This window comes from Marmota flaviventris, chromosome 9 (genome assembly GCF_047511675.1).
Source record: "Marmota flaviventris isolate mMarFla1 chromosome 9, mMarFla1.hap1, whole genome shotgun sequence".
In the NCBI taxonomy this organism is placed as follows: Eukaryota; Metazoa; Chordata; class Mammalia; order Rodentia; family Sciuridae; genus Marmota; species Marmota flaviventris.
In genome coordinates this window covers 41,148,918-41,164,600 of record NC_092506.1, presented here as the reverse complement: position 1 = coordinate 41,164,600, position 15,683 = coordinate 41,148,918, and the positions used below count along the sequence as shown (strand labels likewise).

At 33.1% G+C, this 15,683-nt stretch overlaps 1 protein-coding gene across 2 annotated transcripts in view; it reads left to right on the top strand.

Moving 5' to 3' along the window:
- The first annotated feature begins 407 nt into the window (after positions 1–407).
- Positions 408–15,683, top strand: part of Gas2 (growth arrest specific 2) — a 116,036-nt gene continuing 100,760 nt past the window's right edge. For both annotated transcript variants that reach the window (XM_027936642.2, XM_071616330.1), the window contains exons 1-2: positions 408–552; positions 11,017–11,138. In XM_027936642.2, coding sequence (XP_027792443.1) covers positions 408–552; positions 11,017–11,138 — 267 coding nt within the window. The remainder of the gene's footprint in view (positions 553–11,016; positions 11,139–15,683) is intronic.

The window sequence follows — 15,683 nt, the reverse complement described above, 5'->3', positions numbered from 1 at the left end:
ACCCAAACAATGAGAGTTAACAAATTGGGCATTAAAATTTTAATTCAACCACTTTTTATTTCGTTCAAGTAAATGGAATTTCTTGCCTTAGCAGCTGATCCTTTCCAAATATATTATTTTACATGAGCTAAGGGGTTACTGTTTGATTTCTTATTTGACCTTTGACTGCTGTTATTTCCTACCAAGTGGTTGGCCAAAAGTGAGAGGGCCTTTACAAATAAAGCAATGTTTCATGGAGTTTAATAATTAATCACCTGACCTATCACCAAAAAAAAAAAAAAATCCCCAAAACAAAACCATGAAACTGGTTCAATACGTTGTCATTGTGGCAGTATTTTAACCACATAAGTCTGTATAAAAGCAATTGCTTTTTTGTTTCCAAAACAGGTATTACAAGTGGATAAATAATGTGCACTGCTCTGAGCCCAAAGGTGCGCAGTGGGCCTGGCCTCTCTGATATGCATCAGTATAGCCAATGGCTGGCCAGCAGACATGAAGCTAATTTGCTACCGATGAAAGAAGATCTGGCCTTGTGGTTAACCAATCTATTAGGTAAGGTTATAAGATATCATTTTGTGACCATAGATAACATTTTGTTGTTGTTGCTTTTTCCTCTTACGATCTCCTTCACCTAAGCATGTGATAGCAACTTGGAAAGAAAGGCTTTCATTATTTGGATTTTTCATCTGGGAAACCTGAAGCATGTGGAAAATTTCAAGGAATTTCCCAATGTCTTTCATATGAACTGTGATTCATGATTCCAGCATCATGCATTGAAATGTGGAAATATGTGGTCAAATTGCTTAGTACATTTATATACTAGTCTGATTTATTTTTCACTTTTCTTTCATATAACTGACCAACTTGACCTATTCTTTTGACAGTGTTCACAGGCCATAGTCTGTGAAATCTAGCTTCTAAAACTAGATTTCTTTGTCCTACTTTTATAGCACACCTTCTAAAACTGCTGAATACCCAATCTTAGGAACAAAAACATCTATCCTTTGTCCAAATGAGCTGACTACACTTATTTAACCTTGAACTAAACTTTTTCTTCTCAATTCACCTTTGTTTTCATGTACTTGTCTGACAATATTGTTGAGAAAAAGCCTACCTCAAGCAAAGCTGCCTCTTCATTTCTTTGGATAAAATTTCTACAAGTGCAAAATAGATTTATACATTTAAAAAATCATAGTATACACTAATATTTTCCTGAAGAATAAAATTGATTTACATCTTGGGGAAAGGATCCTTACAGAGCTTATAAGATATAAGATCTGGATATTGAGTCAAAGTAGAATATATAAGGCACTTTATCATTTGCAGAAGGGATTTGTCAACATGGCTTTATTCTTTAAGGAATGCTTCAGGGTTAGTGTTGGTATCTTCACACTTCAGTTGATGAAACTGAAAAGATTAATGAAAACCACCCTGTCCATCTGAAATTTTCACCTCATTTGGTGAGGTTTGAGCCCATTTTAGCAAGCTTTTTTTCCCTGCTTGCTATGGTTGTGAATTTTTGCATGGATTTTGTTTATTCTTATTTATTTCCCCCCTTAGAGACACTGTGTGCACCCTATTTTGGCAACTTTTCATGGTTTAACCAGGGCTATCAAATATGGGTACATAAACTGTAGTTTTTTCACAAAGGTGCTCAGTCAAAGGGCAATGAGTCAGAAGTTCAGCCACCATCCCCCAGAAAGACTTTCCCTTCACTCTTTTGTGACATCCTCTCTACCAGAAGGAGGGGGCTACCATCTGTTAGTAATTCATCCATGCAAAGGAGGAATTTTGTCTCCATCAAATGTAGTTATTTTAGCTTAAACATGGATTTTTCTTTCTTTGTTTTATCACTTTAGGATTCACTAATGATTGTTACTTTAGCAATTCATTAACTTTCAGCTGTCTGTCTTCTGATATAAGCTATCATGTGCAGCAGTATAAAAGAGAAGTTGAGTACAGACTCTGGAAATACACCACTGGCATTTGAACCCCAGCTCTGTCACTTTCTGAAAGTGTGATCTTGGGCAAGTTCCTTAACATCTCCATGTCTTGTTTTTCTCATGTATACAACAATTATTTTATATACACACATATATGTGTGTGTGTATGTGTGTGTTTACTATAATAACAATTATTATCTATCTAGTGTCTTGTTTTTCTCATGTATGCAATAGTTATTATATGGTATAATAACAGTTATTATCTATCTAATATTATCTATTTATAGGTTGTTGTGAAAGTAAATAATTTAAATATTTATAATACTTAAAATAATGCCAGGCATATAGTGAACAGTAAACATGTTGTTACTCATTTATATAGTTCAGTGAAACTATTAATTTGATTTAGTGCATGAATTCATTAATTCAAGAAATATGTCTGACCTCAGCTGTGTTGGACTCTGGAATAAGAATGTGTCAATTCAACTCTGTTCCACTGTTTATTGTGTGTCTTATTACAAAATGCTTCAGTTCTACAGTCTGTAAAATTCGTACAATACTAATACCAACCTTAATGATTTGGTGGTCTATGACATAATAATCAACCAGTAAGTAATAACTATTATGATGACTATGTTCCAGACACATTCTGAATGGTAGTAGAGGTGATTAAGAATAGACATAGTACCTATTCTTACAAAATTTAGAGTAGATTAGCAAATAAACATATTCTATAGGTAATTGAATATGTAATCCATTGACAGAACCTAAAATATTGAATTTGCAATTAGACTGTGAAATGGGGTTTGGGCAGGGCAAGATATCAAAGGGCTTGAGGTAAACTTCAAGGGGTTTGTATTTAAACGGAGAACTGAAGAATGGTTGATAGCTAGCAAGACAAAGCATGGAGTAAGAGTCTTTGTGGGCAGGAAAGGAATTGGGCTGGGAAGGAGTTTAATATTTTGGAAGAAATGAATGAAGTCTAGCATCAACATGAGAGAGAGAAAGGGAGACACAGAGAGAGACTGTGTGTGTGTGTGTGTTTCATCAGACTTGTTAGGCCTACTCCACATACTGCTTTGAGTAGCATATTAAGGAACTTATAATTTATGGTATGATCAATGAAGAGCCATTGAAATTTCCAGGCAGGGGAAATGGACACTCCAATGTCCCATGACTTATCATCAAGGCATTTTATTTAGTGAACGTGATCAGTTACAAAGTAGCTTGATCAGTGTGACAGCCCAAGACAGCCTCAAAGAAGAGAGTCAGTGTGTGTAATGGAAAGATCCTTGGATTAAAAGTCAGGAGACCTGGCTCCTAACTGGGAGTCAGGAGACCTGGCTTCTGGTTCTGGCTCTGCTGCTCTGTAGGAAACTTGCCCAGAGTCACTCAGCTATCTTTTCTGGGCTCTGTGTCCTCAACCATAAAATGAAGGGATTGGAGTAGATGATCTCTAATATCTTTACCAGCTCCCAAAAGTTAAGTTTTCAAGAAATCCATCTGTTGAGACCCATGAGGGCAATTGAGGTCATTGATGTGCATAAACAAGGAAAGGATTTATATAAAGGAATGACCTTCTTTTAAAGAATAGGAATTTTAAAAAAAAATTAGTAGTTGAACACAAATGCAATTGATAGCTTATGGATTTTCTCAGGATTGGAATCCTGAACAAATCTCAAGACACAGTGAAGTGTAACCTTTGAATCCTCTTGAGTCCATATGAAGTAGAATGGTAATGAACTTCAAGTGAATACCCTCATGGCAAGTTGGAAAGTAGTCTAATAACTTGAAATTATTTCAATTGTAAAACATTTGGAAGTAGGACACTATTAATACCAGATTGGTGGTTATCAGGAGAAGAGGAATAAATGTATGGCCCTGCTAGGTATTTTCTTATGTACATCTAGAATTCACATACCATGGAAATAGAGCCACTAAGATAAATTTTAAAATTATTTATTACTGGGTACTTTGTTCCTTCAGAAATATTTGCAGATTTTTACCATGCTGCTCTCTTCCAATTCTTACTTTTTATGTAAACATGAAAGTTGGAGATGTCTCAGCAGCAGTTTCAAAGTTAATCCTGTCTTCATAGAAAGTAAAATTCTTCATTGAAGTAGAAAATTACATACTAAATTAAAGCTTTTAATTAGGTTTTACTGTTGTGATATGGGACCTTACTTTATCATTGTGATATGGAAATATTTCCTGCTTCTTTCTGGGTAGTTGTCCAAAATGAAACAAATTCTTCAATTTTTCCAAAGGAGTTTCAAATTCTAAATGCAGATATTTCTGATCCTACATATTAAGTATCAAATGAAAAAAATGTACTTTTTGAAGAATGATCAATTTATATTTAGAGTTTTTGAAGGACAAGTATGATTTGATGGGCAAGAAAATGATTTCTGTGAGCCAGGGTTTTGTCTCAGTGGTAGAACGCTTGCCTAGCATGTGTGAGGCACTGGGTTCGATCCCTGGCACCACATAAAAAGAAATAAAATAAAGGTATTATGTCCATCTACAACAACAAAAAAAATTTTTTTCAAGCTAAAATTTAAATATTAGAATGTAAAATACTGGCTGTCTTATATGTCTACTAATGAAAGTCAATAAATACTCATAGGACTTAGGATCTGAGTGGGAGACAGCATGACAAATGACATGAGATCATGTGACATTTTCTGACTATTTACATATCCCTTGGTACATCTACTTATTTTATGGGAAATACTCTTTGTAATCCTAGTATGTCTCCTAATAATTGCTGGGATGATGGTGGTCCCATTTTATGGCAAACTTTCAGAAAAGACATAAAAAGATTATTTGGCCATTGTACTCTGCTTTGCATTAATATCTGCATTAAATCTTTATTCTATATTTACATATTCACATTTATTTCCCCAAAGGGCTACTATTTTGTTGTTCTTACTTACATATAATTATTGCTCTTTTGTTATTTAACTGTGTCCTCAGGACAAATTAGAAAATCAAATGATTCTATAAATAAATCTTTGGGAAAAAATTTAATTGTGGCTTTGAGAAAACTGGATGCTATTAAATTAAAAGTTTCATCTTATAGCCACCAACCGTCATTCAAATAGGTTAGGCATATTTTAGTAACTTCATGGTTATTGATGGATTTTTGAAGATTGTTATTGGCTTGACTTTGATATAAATATACTGAACATAAATGTTTTCAAATTGTACATTTTGCTTTTATCTTTTATTTGAAAGCTTTACTTTGCTTTCTATGAGTTTTATCCAGCAATACTGTATGAATCACATGGGAGTATACTTTTGAGAAAAGATTTTCATTAGGCATCAAAAATTGAAATTATTTTTAAAGATTGTAAATATTTAGAATGAAGGTATATGTGTACAGATATTCAGGAACTTTGAACAAATTATAAGATATATTACAAACAAAGTTATGCTGAATTAAATTTATTTACATTTAGAAAATCCATTATGACAATTGAGGTCATGGTGATTTTATCTTCTTTGACCTTTCTACATGCACATAAAAGATTTCAATTGTTTTCACTTTAATCTTTCCTTTTTTTTTTTATACTGAGGATTAAACCCAGGGATGCTCAACCACTGAGCCATATCTCCAGTCTTTTTTTATATTTTATTTAGAGACAGGGTCTCTCTGAGTTGCTAAGTGCCTCACTAAGTTGCTGAGGCTGACTTTGAACTCACCATCCTCCTGCCTTATCCTCCCGAGCCGCTGGGATTACAGGCATGCACCACCACACCAGGCAATTGTTTTCACTTTAATATAACCTGTATGTAATTATTCCATTTTTCAGTCATTTCTAAAAAGTAAAATAACTTTGTCATTAAGCACCTGTTTATTGAAGTTGTTGCTGTCTAATAAGTTTGGAATGACTTTTCTTGACAACACCGAACTTTCTCCTACATTTTGTAGGTATGTTCAGTAAAGATTCCTTAGGAAGGGTGGTATCCTATAGCTAGATGAAAACAATTTAACTCATGTTCACAAGTTGATACTTTTCAGAGTGGTTAGTGCCTATTTCTTTATTGACTTTTGTAATAGAACCAGCTTTTTGAAAGTATATATGCATTTTATATAAATTCAGGATACACATTTGTGAATCAGCTTGCATAGGCACTGGCCTAGGGTTTCTGGGTAAAATGAGTTATTTCCAATCTCACAATCTTAAAAAATCAGTCTTAAAAATATGAAATAATTTGGGCTAAGACAGAAAATAATATGTGTTTGAGTTCTTTAACTAGAGAAATAAGTTATAATTGAGGGGTACAATGGAGATGGAAGTAGAGTTTGATAGTATAATAATCAGATCATTCCTAGAGGCTACAACATAGCAGCTTTCTTCTGCAGCAAATCAAATCAACTATCAGAGCATTCCTGAATTCTACAGACTGTCAAGTAGGCTGCTATTCATTTTCAGCACTATCGTCTTTAATCCCAAACTGTTCTTTTCCTGAAAAGTTTTCTGGGGTGTTTTTACAGAGAAAAAGACAATCACATTAATGAGAATACATTGTTATAGGAAATAGCCATTTGTGTATTCAGCAAATATTTAAGTAGTGAAGCATAGTGGCTAAGAGCATAGACTATGACCTTGAACTGACTGGGTCAAAGAGCCAGATTATTCTCTGAGCTGGGTGACTTAGGCAAATTACTTAATCTTCGCACCTATGTTTCATTATCTGTAAAATAATAGCACCCACTCCAAGTTTTATAAGAAGATTAAAAACAGGAACATGAGTACAAGTAAATTGCTTACAACAGTGCCTGATGCATAATACCCAAGGGATTATTAGGTGTGTGGTCATATCTGTAAAAATTAAGTACTGCTATAAGAGGAAAACATTTCTTCTTAGGACCAGAGAAGAGTAAATGAATTTTAACTTGGTGGCTTCAGTCTAAAATATTCTATAGATTGATAGACATTATGAAAATTATGGCAAACATATTTCTGGAAGGAATACACTGATGCTTATGGACATACATTTTTATTATTTGCCTAATAAATATTTCTTACAGATGTTTATTTCCTATAACTGAGCCTTAATATAAGTGACTAATCACAATATTAAATCAATTTCCCTATTTTTTCTATTGTCCAGCTGTCAATCATGACTGGATTGATGCTGTAAAGATCACGGTTTACAATTATGAGTGCAAGAGTAGAAGATATTACTTCTAGACTAGCATATTTCAGGTTAAACTTCAAATCAATGGTCTTTACAACCCAGTTGCAATTCATTAGTACAAAATGATTTAATTTTATTTCTTCATTGCCCTTTATTTTCCTAAACTTGTCAACTACAAGGAAAGGATGTAACTAGAAAAGCAATATTTGTCTGGTTTTAGAATCACATTGTTTCTGATACTAATAATCTGAAATGTGATTTAGATTAAAGAAGATCTGATTCTGCTTAGCAGAGATTTTTAAATTTTGCATGATTTTTTCTTGATAAATTGCAGTTGCTTCTTCATAGCCTGTTCTTATGGATTTGTTATGGTTAAACTCAACTAATTTTATATTCTGTTGTTTTCTTTTAAGTACTATTAGTAACAGTAATGCAATAAAGAGTAAAGTAATATATTATCTCACATAAAGATTATAACTGATTTCTTATAATTACAGTACGTTTAAGTGCATATTTAATGTTTCTTAATAGTTGGATGGAAAATACATTACAAATGAAGTTTTTTGTGTGTTAACTTTGCAGTCTCACATTTTTCCTTCATTTGAGGCAGTACATTTCAGCTATAAAGTATGTAACTGTCTCTGTTTTAGCCAAAAAAAAAAAAAAATCCCACCTTTCCAAGCTATAAAATATACAGAATTGAAAGTTGACACCTAATATATTTTTCATTGGATACAGATGTTCAATGTAAAATTCTTTCTTCTAGTATTCATAAAATGTTGGATAACCAGAAATCTTTAGGTATAACGTATGAAAAGTAAAAAGAAATCATACCTTTTGGTAAATTGCTAATAGCTTTTTAATGAAAGCCATTTTTATTCTCATAATTTACAAGTTTGTTTAAGAATATTGTGTCACTAAAAATATGAATGGAATCTTTAAATTGCCATGGAACTTCATGAGATAAGAATATTCTAAATTTCTCTTCCAAATGTAGAAAATCTTATAAGTATCTTATAAAAGAGTCATTCAACAGTTTGTGTACATTATACCTCGTTTATCATGAAATCTAAATGCTTTTGAATACATAATAAACATTTTAAGAAATTGTTTCTAATAGTAATTTTTCATGCCAGTTTGCAATACCATCCTTGTTGGCAAATACAGGCCGATATGGGGAATGCACAGTACAATCTATTATGCTGACTTTTTGTATATTAAGACTACTGTGTTCATTTTTGAAGTGAGCTGAGCTGTGTACAGTTTTGAAGAAGAAGCAGCTCTTCCAAGGCTAACCTTTGAGAACTGGGAGCTACTGATGGTTTGCCACCTGCAGAAGTCATTACCCAAGCTATGGGTGAAAATGTGCACTATCCAGTAAGGAGGAAAACACACGAAAAAGTAGTTGTTCTCTCTTTACCCATCCTTCCCCCATGCCTTCCCCAGAAACAAACAAAGAAACACACACACACACACACACACACACACAAAATAATAATAAAATAAACTGGACACAAATCATTTTAAACAGGTGTTTCTTTAAATACAAATACATATGTTGTCAGTTTAAGTCAATAGTTAATCTGTAGTTCTAGTTGTGTTCTATTTAAGTGTATGTAGAATTGAGATCCCTGCATCTTTCCTAAGATGAAAAATATATATATATAACCCTATGAGCACTTCAATATAAAACTTTAAAATATTTTCTATTTTTTGCTTTCAACCTGACTACTTGCACAAAAATAATACCCTTTTGTCCCAGTGTGTTATGTTATCTTTCCATTTATTAATTAAACCAATCAGTGGAACCCATTGACTAGATGCCTGCTGTATGAATAACATCATGCCTCACTCTGTAGAAGAGTGAAAAAAGCAGACATCAAGAAGTTTGCATTGTATTGTGGAAAATAAGAACTTTATATGAAACATGTTGCTCACAATCAAACTGTTTGCTATGTATCCAAATAAAGGGTATTCATGAGAATGAATTATACAGAAAACAGATCATTGTGCTCTGGGAGAAACTTTTTCTGGAACTGTGATTAAAAGAAAGGTAGAAATTGGCCAGGCAGATGGAAGGTAGGATACTGAAGGTAGGGTCATGCCAGGAACAGAAGCATGACAGAAAAAACAGACAGTTTTGATGGGAACATGAAAGGTAAAGTGTGGACCGTGGAACAGAGTACAGAGATGTTAGACTAGCAGATGGCTTGGAAGTTCACCTTTGCATGTCAGATTTCATATTCTTGGTAGAGGAGGAGACTAGGGAATAAATGTGGAATAAATGTGTCAGAGTGAATAATGAACCAGTAAGGGTGATGCTTAGTAATATTAATTTATCAGTGAATGTGGTATGCATTGGAAAGAGAAGTTGAGCACAAAAGGAATAACCATTGATCTTGTTACTGGAGGTTTAGGTATCAGATCTTAAAAGTATTTATTAAGATTATGACATGAGAAATAGAAGGCAGCTTGAATCTACCGGATTTTTGAATTGGGTGTTAAAGGAAAATTAAGGTGGCAAAAATAAATTATTCCAAATCTTAGAGAAATAAGGAGTAAAGAAAAGAAGAGAGCTTTAGAGAAGTCATTTGAGAATGCAAGTAGTGGTTTATATATCTGGCTAGGGGATGGAGGATTCAGCTGTGAGAACTAAAGGGTATAAGGTTTCTATGGGGAATGACAAAAATGTTCTATAATTATGATGATAACTGTACAACTCTGTGAATATACAAAAAGTTGGTGAACTCAATAAAGGTTACAAAGTGAAAGAAAAGAAGAAGAAAGGGAATATGCTTCAGGGACCATATAAGAAAAAAGAAAAATGGCTTTTAACTGAGATTCAGTTAAATGTTGTGGTGAATGAATTGTGAACTTCACTTGTAAGAGCAGTTCTTGAAGGTGTGGAGACAGTTGTGAAGAGAGAAAGGACAAAGCAGAGATCAGATCCTAATTAATTCTTCACTTTGAGAGCTGTAGTAGGAAGGGGGAATAGTTTAAAAGGAAATAATTTTTTTACAGCATTTATCATTTGCATTTATTTTACCTGTAATTTCTTAAGCAAGATGGACAAACATATGCATTGGCCAGGCTATTGAAATGCTATTAAAGTGGCCAATGGTGGATGATATTTTTGTATTGCCTGGCTTTATTTTAATAAAAAAAGAAATGTGATGTTCTTGTAAGAAGATATATTTCTAGCACAAAATACCAGTTTTCCTTTGTGGGCCACAGTAATTGGATGGGCTTCTGAGAATGAGAACCGAGTCAGAGAGGCCAAATTGTATAATCCCTGGTAAAACTGGTTCTTCGAGTTTCATTCACTAGTTGGTGTTCATTTCCCCTGATTCTGAAATGGTGAGGCTCTTTCACCCAGGATATCATTTATCCCTTTAATTTGAAATACATTTTTATGAAGTTAGAACTTAATTATAAAAACATAAAATATTTAGGTTCCTGCGACCAAATGAAAATCTGAAAAGGGAGGAACTGTGGAATGAAATTAATCAAATTATGCTATGTACATGTATTAATACAATGAATTTTACCTTTATGTATGTCTATAAAGCTATGAATGGAAGGAAAATTAGTACAATGGAGGAAGAGGAACAGGGGGGAAAAGGAGGGAAGGAAAGAGAAAGTACTTGGGACTGAAGTGGAAAAATTATATTCCATCCCTGTATGCATATGCAAAACGAACCCCACTGTTATGTACACTATAATGCAATAGTAGAAATTCTTAAGAAACCATTTATTATGTTCAATTCCTATCTTAAGAAACCATTCTTTATGTTAAATCCTATTCTCAGTTGGAATAGAAATGTTAGTGAGAAATATTAGTATAAAATATGTTCTTTAGCACAAATCTGACATTTCTGTTAGGAAATGATCATGCTTTTTTAATGTTCCTTTTTGGTTATTTCAGGGAAGGAGATCACAGCAGAAACTTTTATGGAGAAGTTGGATAATGGTGCTTTGCTCTGTCAACTTGCAGCAACTATGCAGGAGAAATTCAAAGAGAGCATGGATATTAACAAGCCCACAAAGGTACAGGTCCCAGTACAGGAGTCACAACCAAGAGGCAGATTACAGTTACAGTGTAGTGTAATTTTATTGTAAATGGATGCATCAAGGACTGTGTTAAACAACAAAGTTTATGTAGAAGTTATTTTTAATGCAGTAATATCTTATTTGCAGTTCAATTACATAAATGGTATTAGCCTTTTCATAAATCTAATTAGATGTTTATGAAAAATGATGGTATTAAAAGAGTATTCTGCATAATCTGGCTAAATCTAACACATTGAGTTAAAACAGCAGAGAAATAGTTTGTGTCATCAGGCAGTGAATAATATCTAGCCAAGAAAGATTTACTAAATAGGTTGTTGTCTTCAAAAATATTATGGCAGCCTATTGGAATAAAATATCTGGGAGTGTATTTTTTTGTTTCTTTTAAATGAGAAGTAGAATTGAAGTAAGTAACTTTGGACGTATTATTTTCTTTATGATGGTCCAGATGATACTTTTCCTTAATTTTTAATAGAGAAGGAAAAGAAACAAAAAGTTTGAAATAAGGTTGAAGGAAGTTTAAAATAAATTGAAACAAAAACAACAACAACAACAAATCTGTTAAATTGTTCCTGCAACTCTGGCAAAAGAGAGAGAGAGAGAAAGAGAGAGAGAGGGAGAGAGAGAGAGAGAGAGAGAGAGATCACTGTACTTAGTTTTGATATAGTTTATAACTCCTCATAAACTATTATATAATATAAAACTTCTGCTTCACCCCACTTTTCTTTATCTTAAAAGAAGCTCTGTAAATTTATTAAATACCTCAGTGACTCCCAAACTTCGTTGTGCATTCGAATCACATGAATGTTTTAAAAAATACTGAGACCTGGATTCCATGCCTGAACATTTTGATTTACTTCCCATAAGTTACAACCTGAAGAGGTTTTTCAAAAGCTTCCCAGGAGATTCTAATGTTCAGCAAAATTTGGTAACTACTACATTCTCTGTATCTATCCTCTTCTGTTGGGTAGATACAGATTTGTGAAAGATCATCTGTCCAGAAAGTGGATGAAAAAAGATTTGACACAGAAGCTGTATTTCCAAGCCTAGTGCTTTCTCCTTTTGGTCAACTTTGGGTAGAACAGATCTGCAAAAACTTTATGAAAATATTTCTTGTCAAGCTTGATATTAGTACACCAGTTATTCTTCTGCTGTGATTTCTTTTGTAAAGTAACTGATGTCTACTTCAGCTTGCTGATGAGGATATCTTATGCCTAATAGCAGGACAGTAGGTGTGGAAAGTTTACTGTGATGCAGTAAACAAAAGGGTAGAAAGCATTACCTTCTTACTGTAGAGATTTAGAAAACTTTGTGTTGCCTCAAGATCAGGATTATTTGAATTCTTCATGGAACAAAGAACAAACTCTATTAAGACTAATGTACAGTTCTATGATTTTGTTTTCTTCTTAAAGCAGAAAAAAATATGCCCAAATACAGTTATGACCACAAGGCTGTCAGATGTTAAGAGCATTTGCCTATACATCAAAAGCTTTGACCTTGAGTCCATTTTGCTTGAGTTTTAATTTTATTATTTATTAATTGGTTGTTTCTGAATTTTAGCTTCCTGTAAAATAAGATTTATAATTATGTATATGGCACAAAAAAGGACCTTGATGAATATTGTATCCTTTCCCTACCTGAAAATGTTGAGAACCTGATGAGAAGTTTAGGTGGACTAGAAGAAAACAAGTACTTTGCAAAGGTTCATATGTAATATGATAGCTGCTGTTTGCAAATATGTAGAGACATGCCCAAAATCTCCATGGAAATACAAAATGTGGAGAATATTTCTGGGTCAAGGTTTTGATAGCTGTTTTCCTTTGAAACATTTATTTCAATGTTATATAATTTTATGATAAAATATAAAAAGAAACAGGAAAATTTTATTTAATTCTAAGTAGAATTGCAGCAAGATTTTATTAAACTTGAAATACTTAAGCATTTTGTTTAATTGAATTTAAAGCTAAGATTTATTCTGATTATGGTAAGTTTATTATAGTATAAAAACAAAGCTGCTCATTCAAACAAGAGCAGGTTTAAAAATAACCATTATGTCCCCACCTTCATTGCTCAAAAATTCAAATTTGACATAAGTTCAGAACTGACCCAGTTGTTCTTGATTGAATTGCCTTCTGTGTCCTTGGTAGCATTTATATTTTTCATGGGTACCTTCCAGTAATGTGCAGATTAAATCAAAATAAACTGTACCTTACCATGTGAAAAATGCCAACAACATAGGTATTAAAAAAGATTATGCACCATTTTGTTATAAATCAAAGCCTATATTTACAACAATGGATTGACTATTTTCCATAGAATAAAAGTGTGTGTGTGTGTGTGTGTGTGTGTGTGTGTGTGTGTGTGAGAGAGAGAGAGAGAGAGAGAGAGAGAGAGAGAGAGAGAGAGACACTATTACTCTCCTGTTGGCATATTGAAGTTTAGGAACAATGATGGTAAAGACAGTTGAACTCATTAATACCTTCTTGCTTAGTTTCAATATACTTCATATAGAAAGATGTTGAAACACAATTATTTTAAAAAGCCAACTATAAACTTGTTCCTACCTAAAGTCATATCACAGGAAGTCCTAGCAGCTTAAATCTCATCTCCTCATTTTTATAGCTGTGTTTTTAGTTTTTCTGATTGATAGTTAAGTAGGGGATTAGACAGCTGCGGAATAAATGTTTTTGGACAAACAAGTTTCTCCTGGTATATCTGAAGTATGTTTGTGCTAAGAATGACTTAAATTCTCTTAATATTTGAAAGTAAATTTTAATGTATGTCAGACAATTTATATTTAACATTTTAGTTAGAAAACCATGACTATTTTACATCCTTCTCTGGTTTCATAAAATACTCCAAATGTAAATAAATTTTTCCTGATTCTTTCTGTTCAGGCATCAATGGATCAATAATAAAATAGCCTCTTTAGGTGTGTTATCTGTAAGTAATTTAACCTTGGCATGGTGACCATTTTCCCCCTAAGCATGAGAGCTATTCAGAGACTAGCAACATTTGTCAGTAATTAGATGGAAATATCTGAGACCAGTGTACAGCAGTTTAATGCAAAATTTGATTTGCTTAGTTTAATGTTCATAGAATGATAAATTCACCATAATTCTTAGTCCTAATATTCTTAGAGATGAGGATCTTTAATGGCAAAAATTTAAATGAATATAATCTTCCTAATATCCTATAAGACAATAAAACCAATACAAATATCAAGTCCAAGTTGAGATTTTATGCCTTTTGACTATTAATTGACTCAAACTTGGCATCTCCAACCAAGAAAGGGTAATTATTACATTTATGCATGAACTCATAGTCCAAATAGAGTTCAACCTATGAAACCCTTCTTGTTTATTATTTTTTTTAACCTCTTTCCTTTTCACCACTGATAGCTTTGCTGATTTGTGTACAAAACTCTCTCAACCACTGTGATGTCAACACAGGGCAATATATTAAAAGGGTTTGACCTCACTTTCCCCACTAAAATTTCTTTCCATCTATCTCATTTATTTTGAGAGTGTTTGTCTCTGACATCAGAATTTCTCTGGATGCAGAGCTTCCTTTGACTTCAGAAGGCTCTGAGCGCTTGGATCAGGTTTGAAGCACATGAAGAAGAAGAAGAAGAAGAAAAGATCTGTTACCTAGTAGAATGCTACATTATGCTCTGAGAAAGGGACTGAACACTTGCCATCCAAATGTAGAATTCAGGCCTTGTTCAGGGGAAAGAACATCCTAGTCAGATAGAATTCCCATCATGCACTTGCCCATCAGGAATACTTCTTTCTCCAGGCTGTAAGATAACAAGACCTCAGGATGTCGTACAATCTGGGAATTAAATAAAACATAAAGATTACAGTTTTTCCTTTCAAAAAAAAAAAAAAAAAATCAATAGCACTGTTTGTGTAGAGAACATTTTAACATGATGAAATTCAGAGAAATCCAGAGATTTGTGTTTTCTGTTCATACCTCTAACAGAATAAGAGAATATGGAAAATGATACAAGGCATTATGCAAAGAAAAATGTCTCAGCTGTGATTAATCTGGAGTCATTCATATCTAACTATGCAGCCACGATAATTTTATGCTACTTAAGAAGTAATGTAAGATGTTCAAAATGTAAAATAATGCTAGGATTAAACCAACAAAGCGAATAATGATGAGATACAGAGATGTAGGTAGAATTATGTGAAAAAAAAAGATTTTTCAATGAATATGTGGCTGTTTAAGATTAAGGAAGGAAGAAAAATGAAAGAATGGAAAAGTTTTAGTGGTAAATGCAGTCCTTTGGGATTTGTAAATTGTAAGTATCCAGAAGCCTTAAATATAACGAATAAAATAAATTTCCTTGTCACCATTTCTCTAATGCCTGACCAACTGGCTAAAGTTTTCACCCTAAAATCAGATAATTGAATGTTCAGCTTGATGTTTTTCTCACTAACTAGTTTTTCTTTGTACTGTCTTAGAGAGATATGCCTAAATGGGGCTTCAGTGCCATCACAGGACATGTTGACGGTT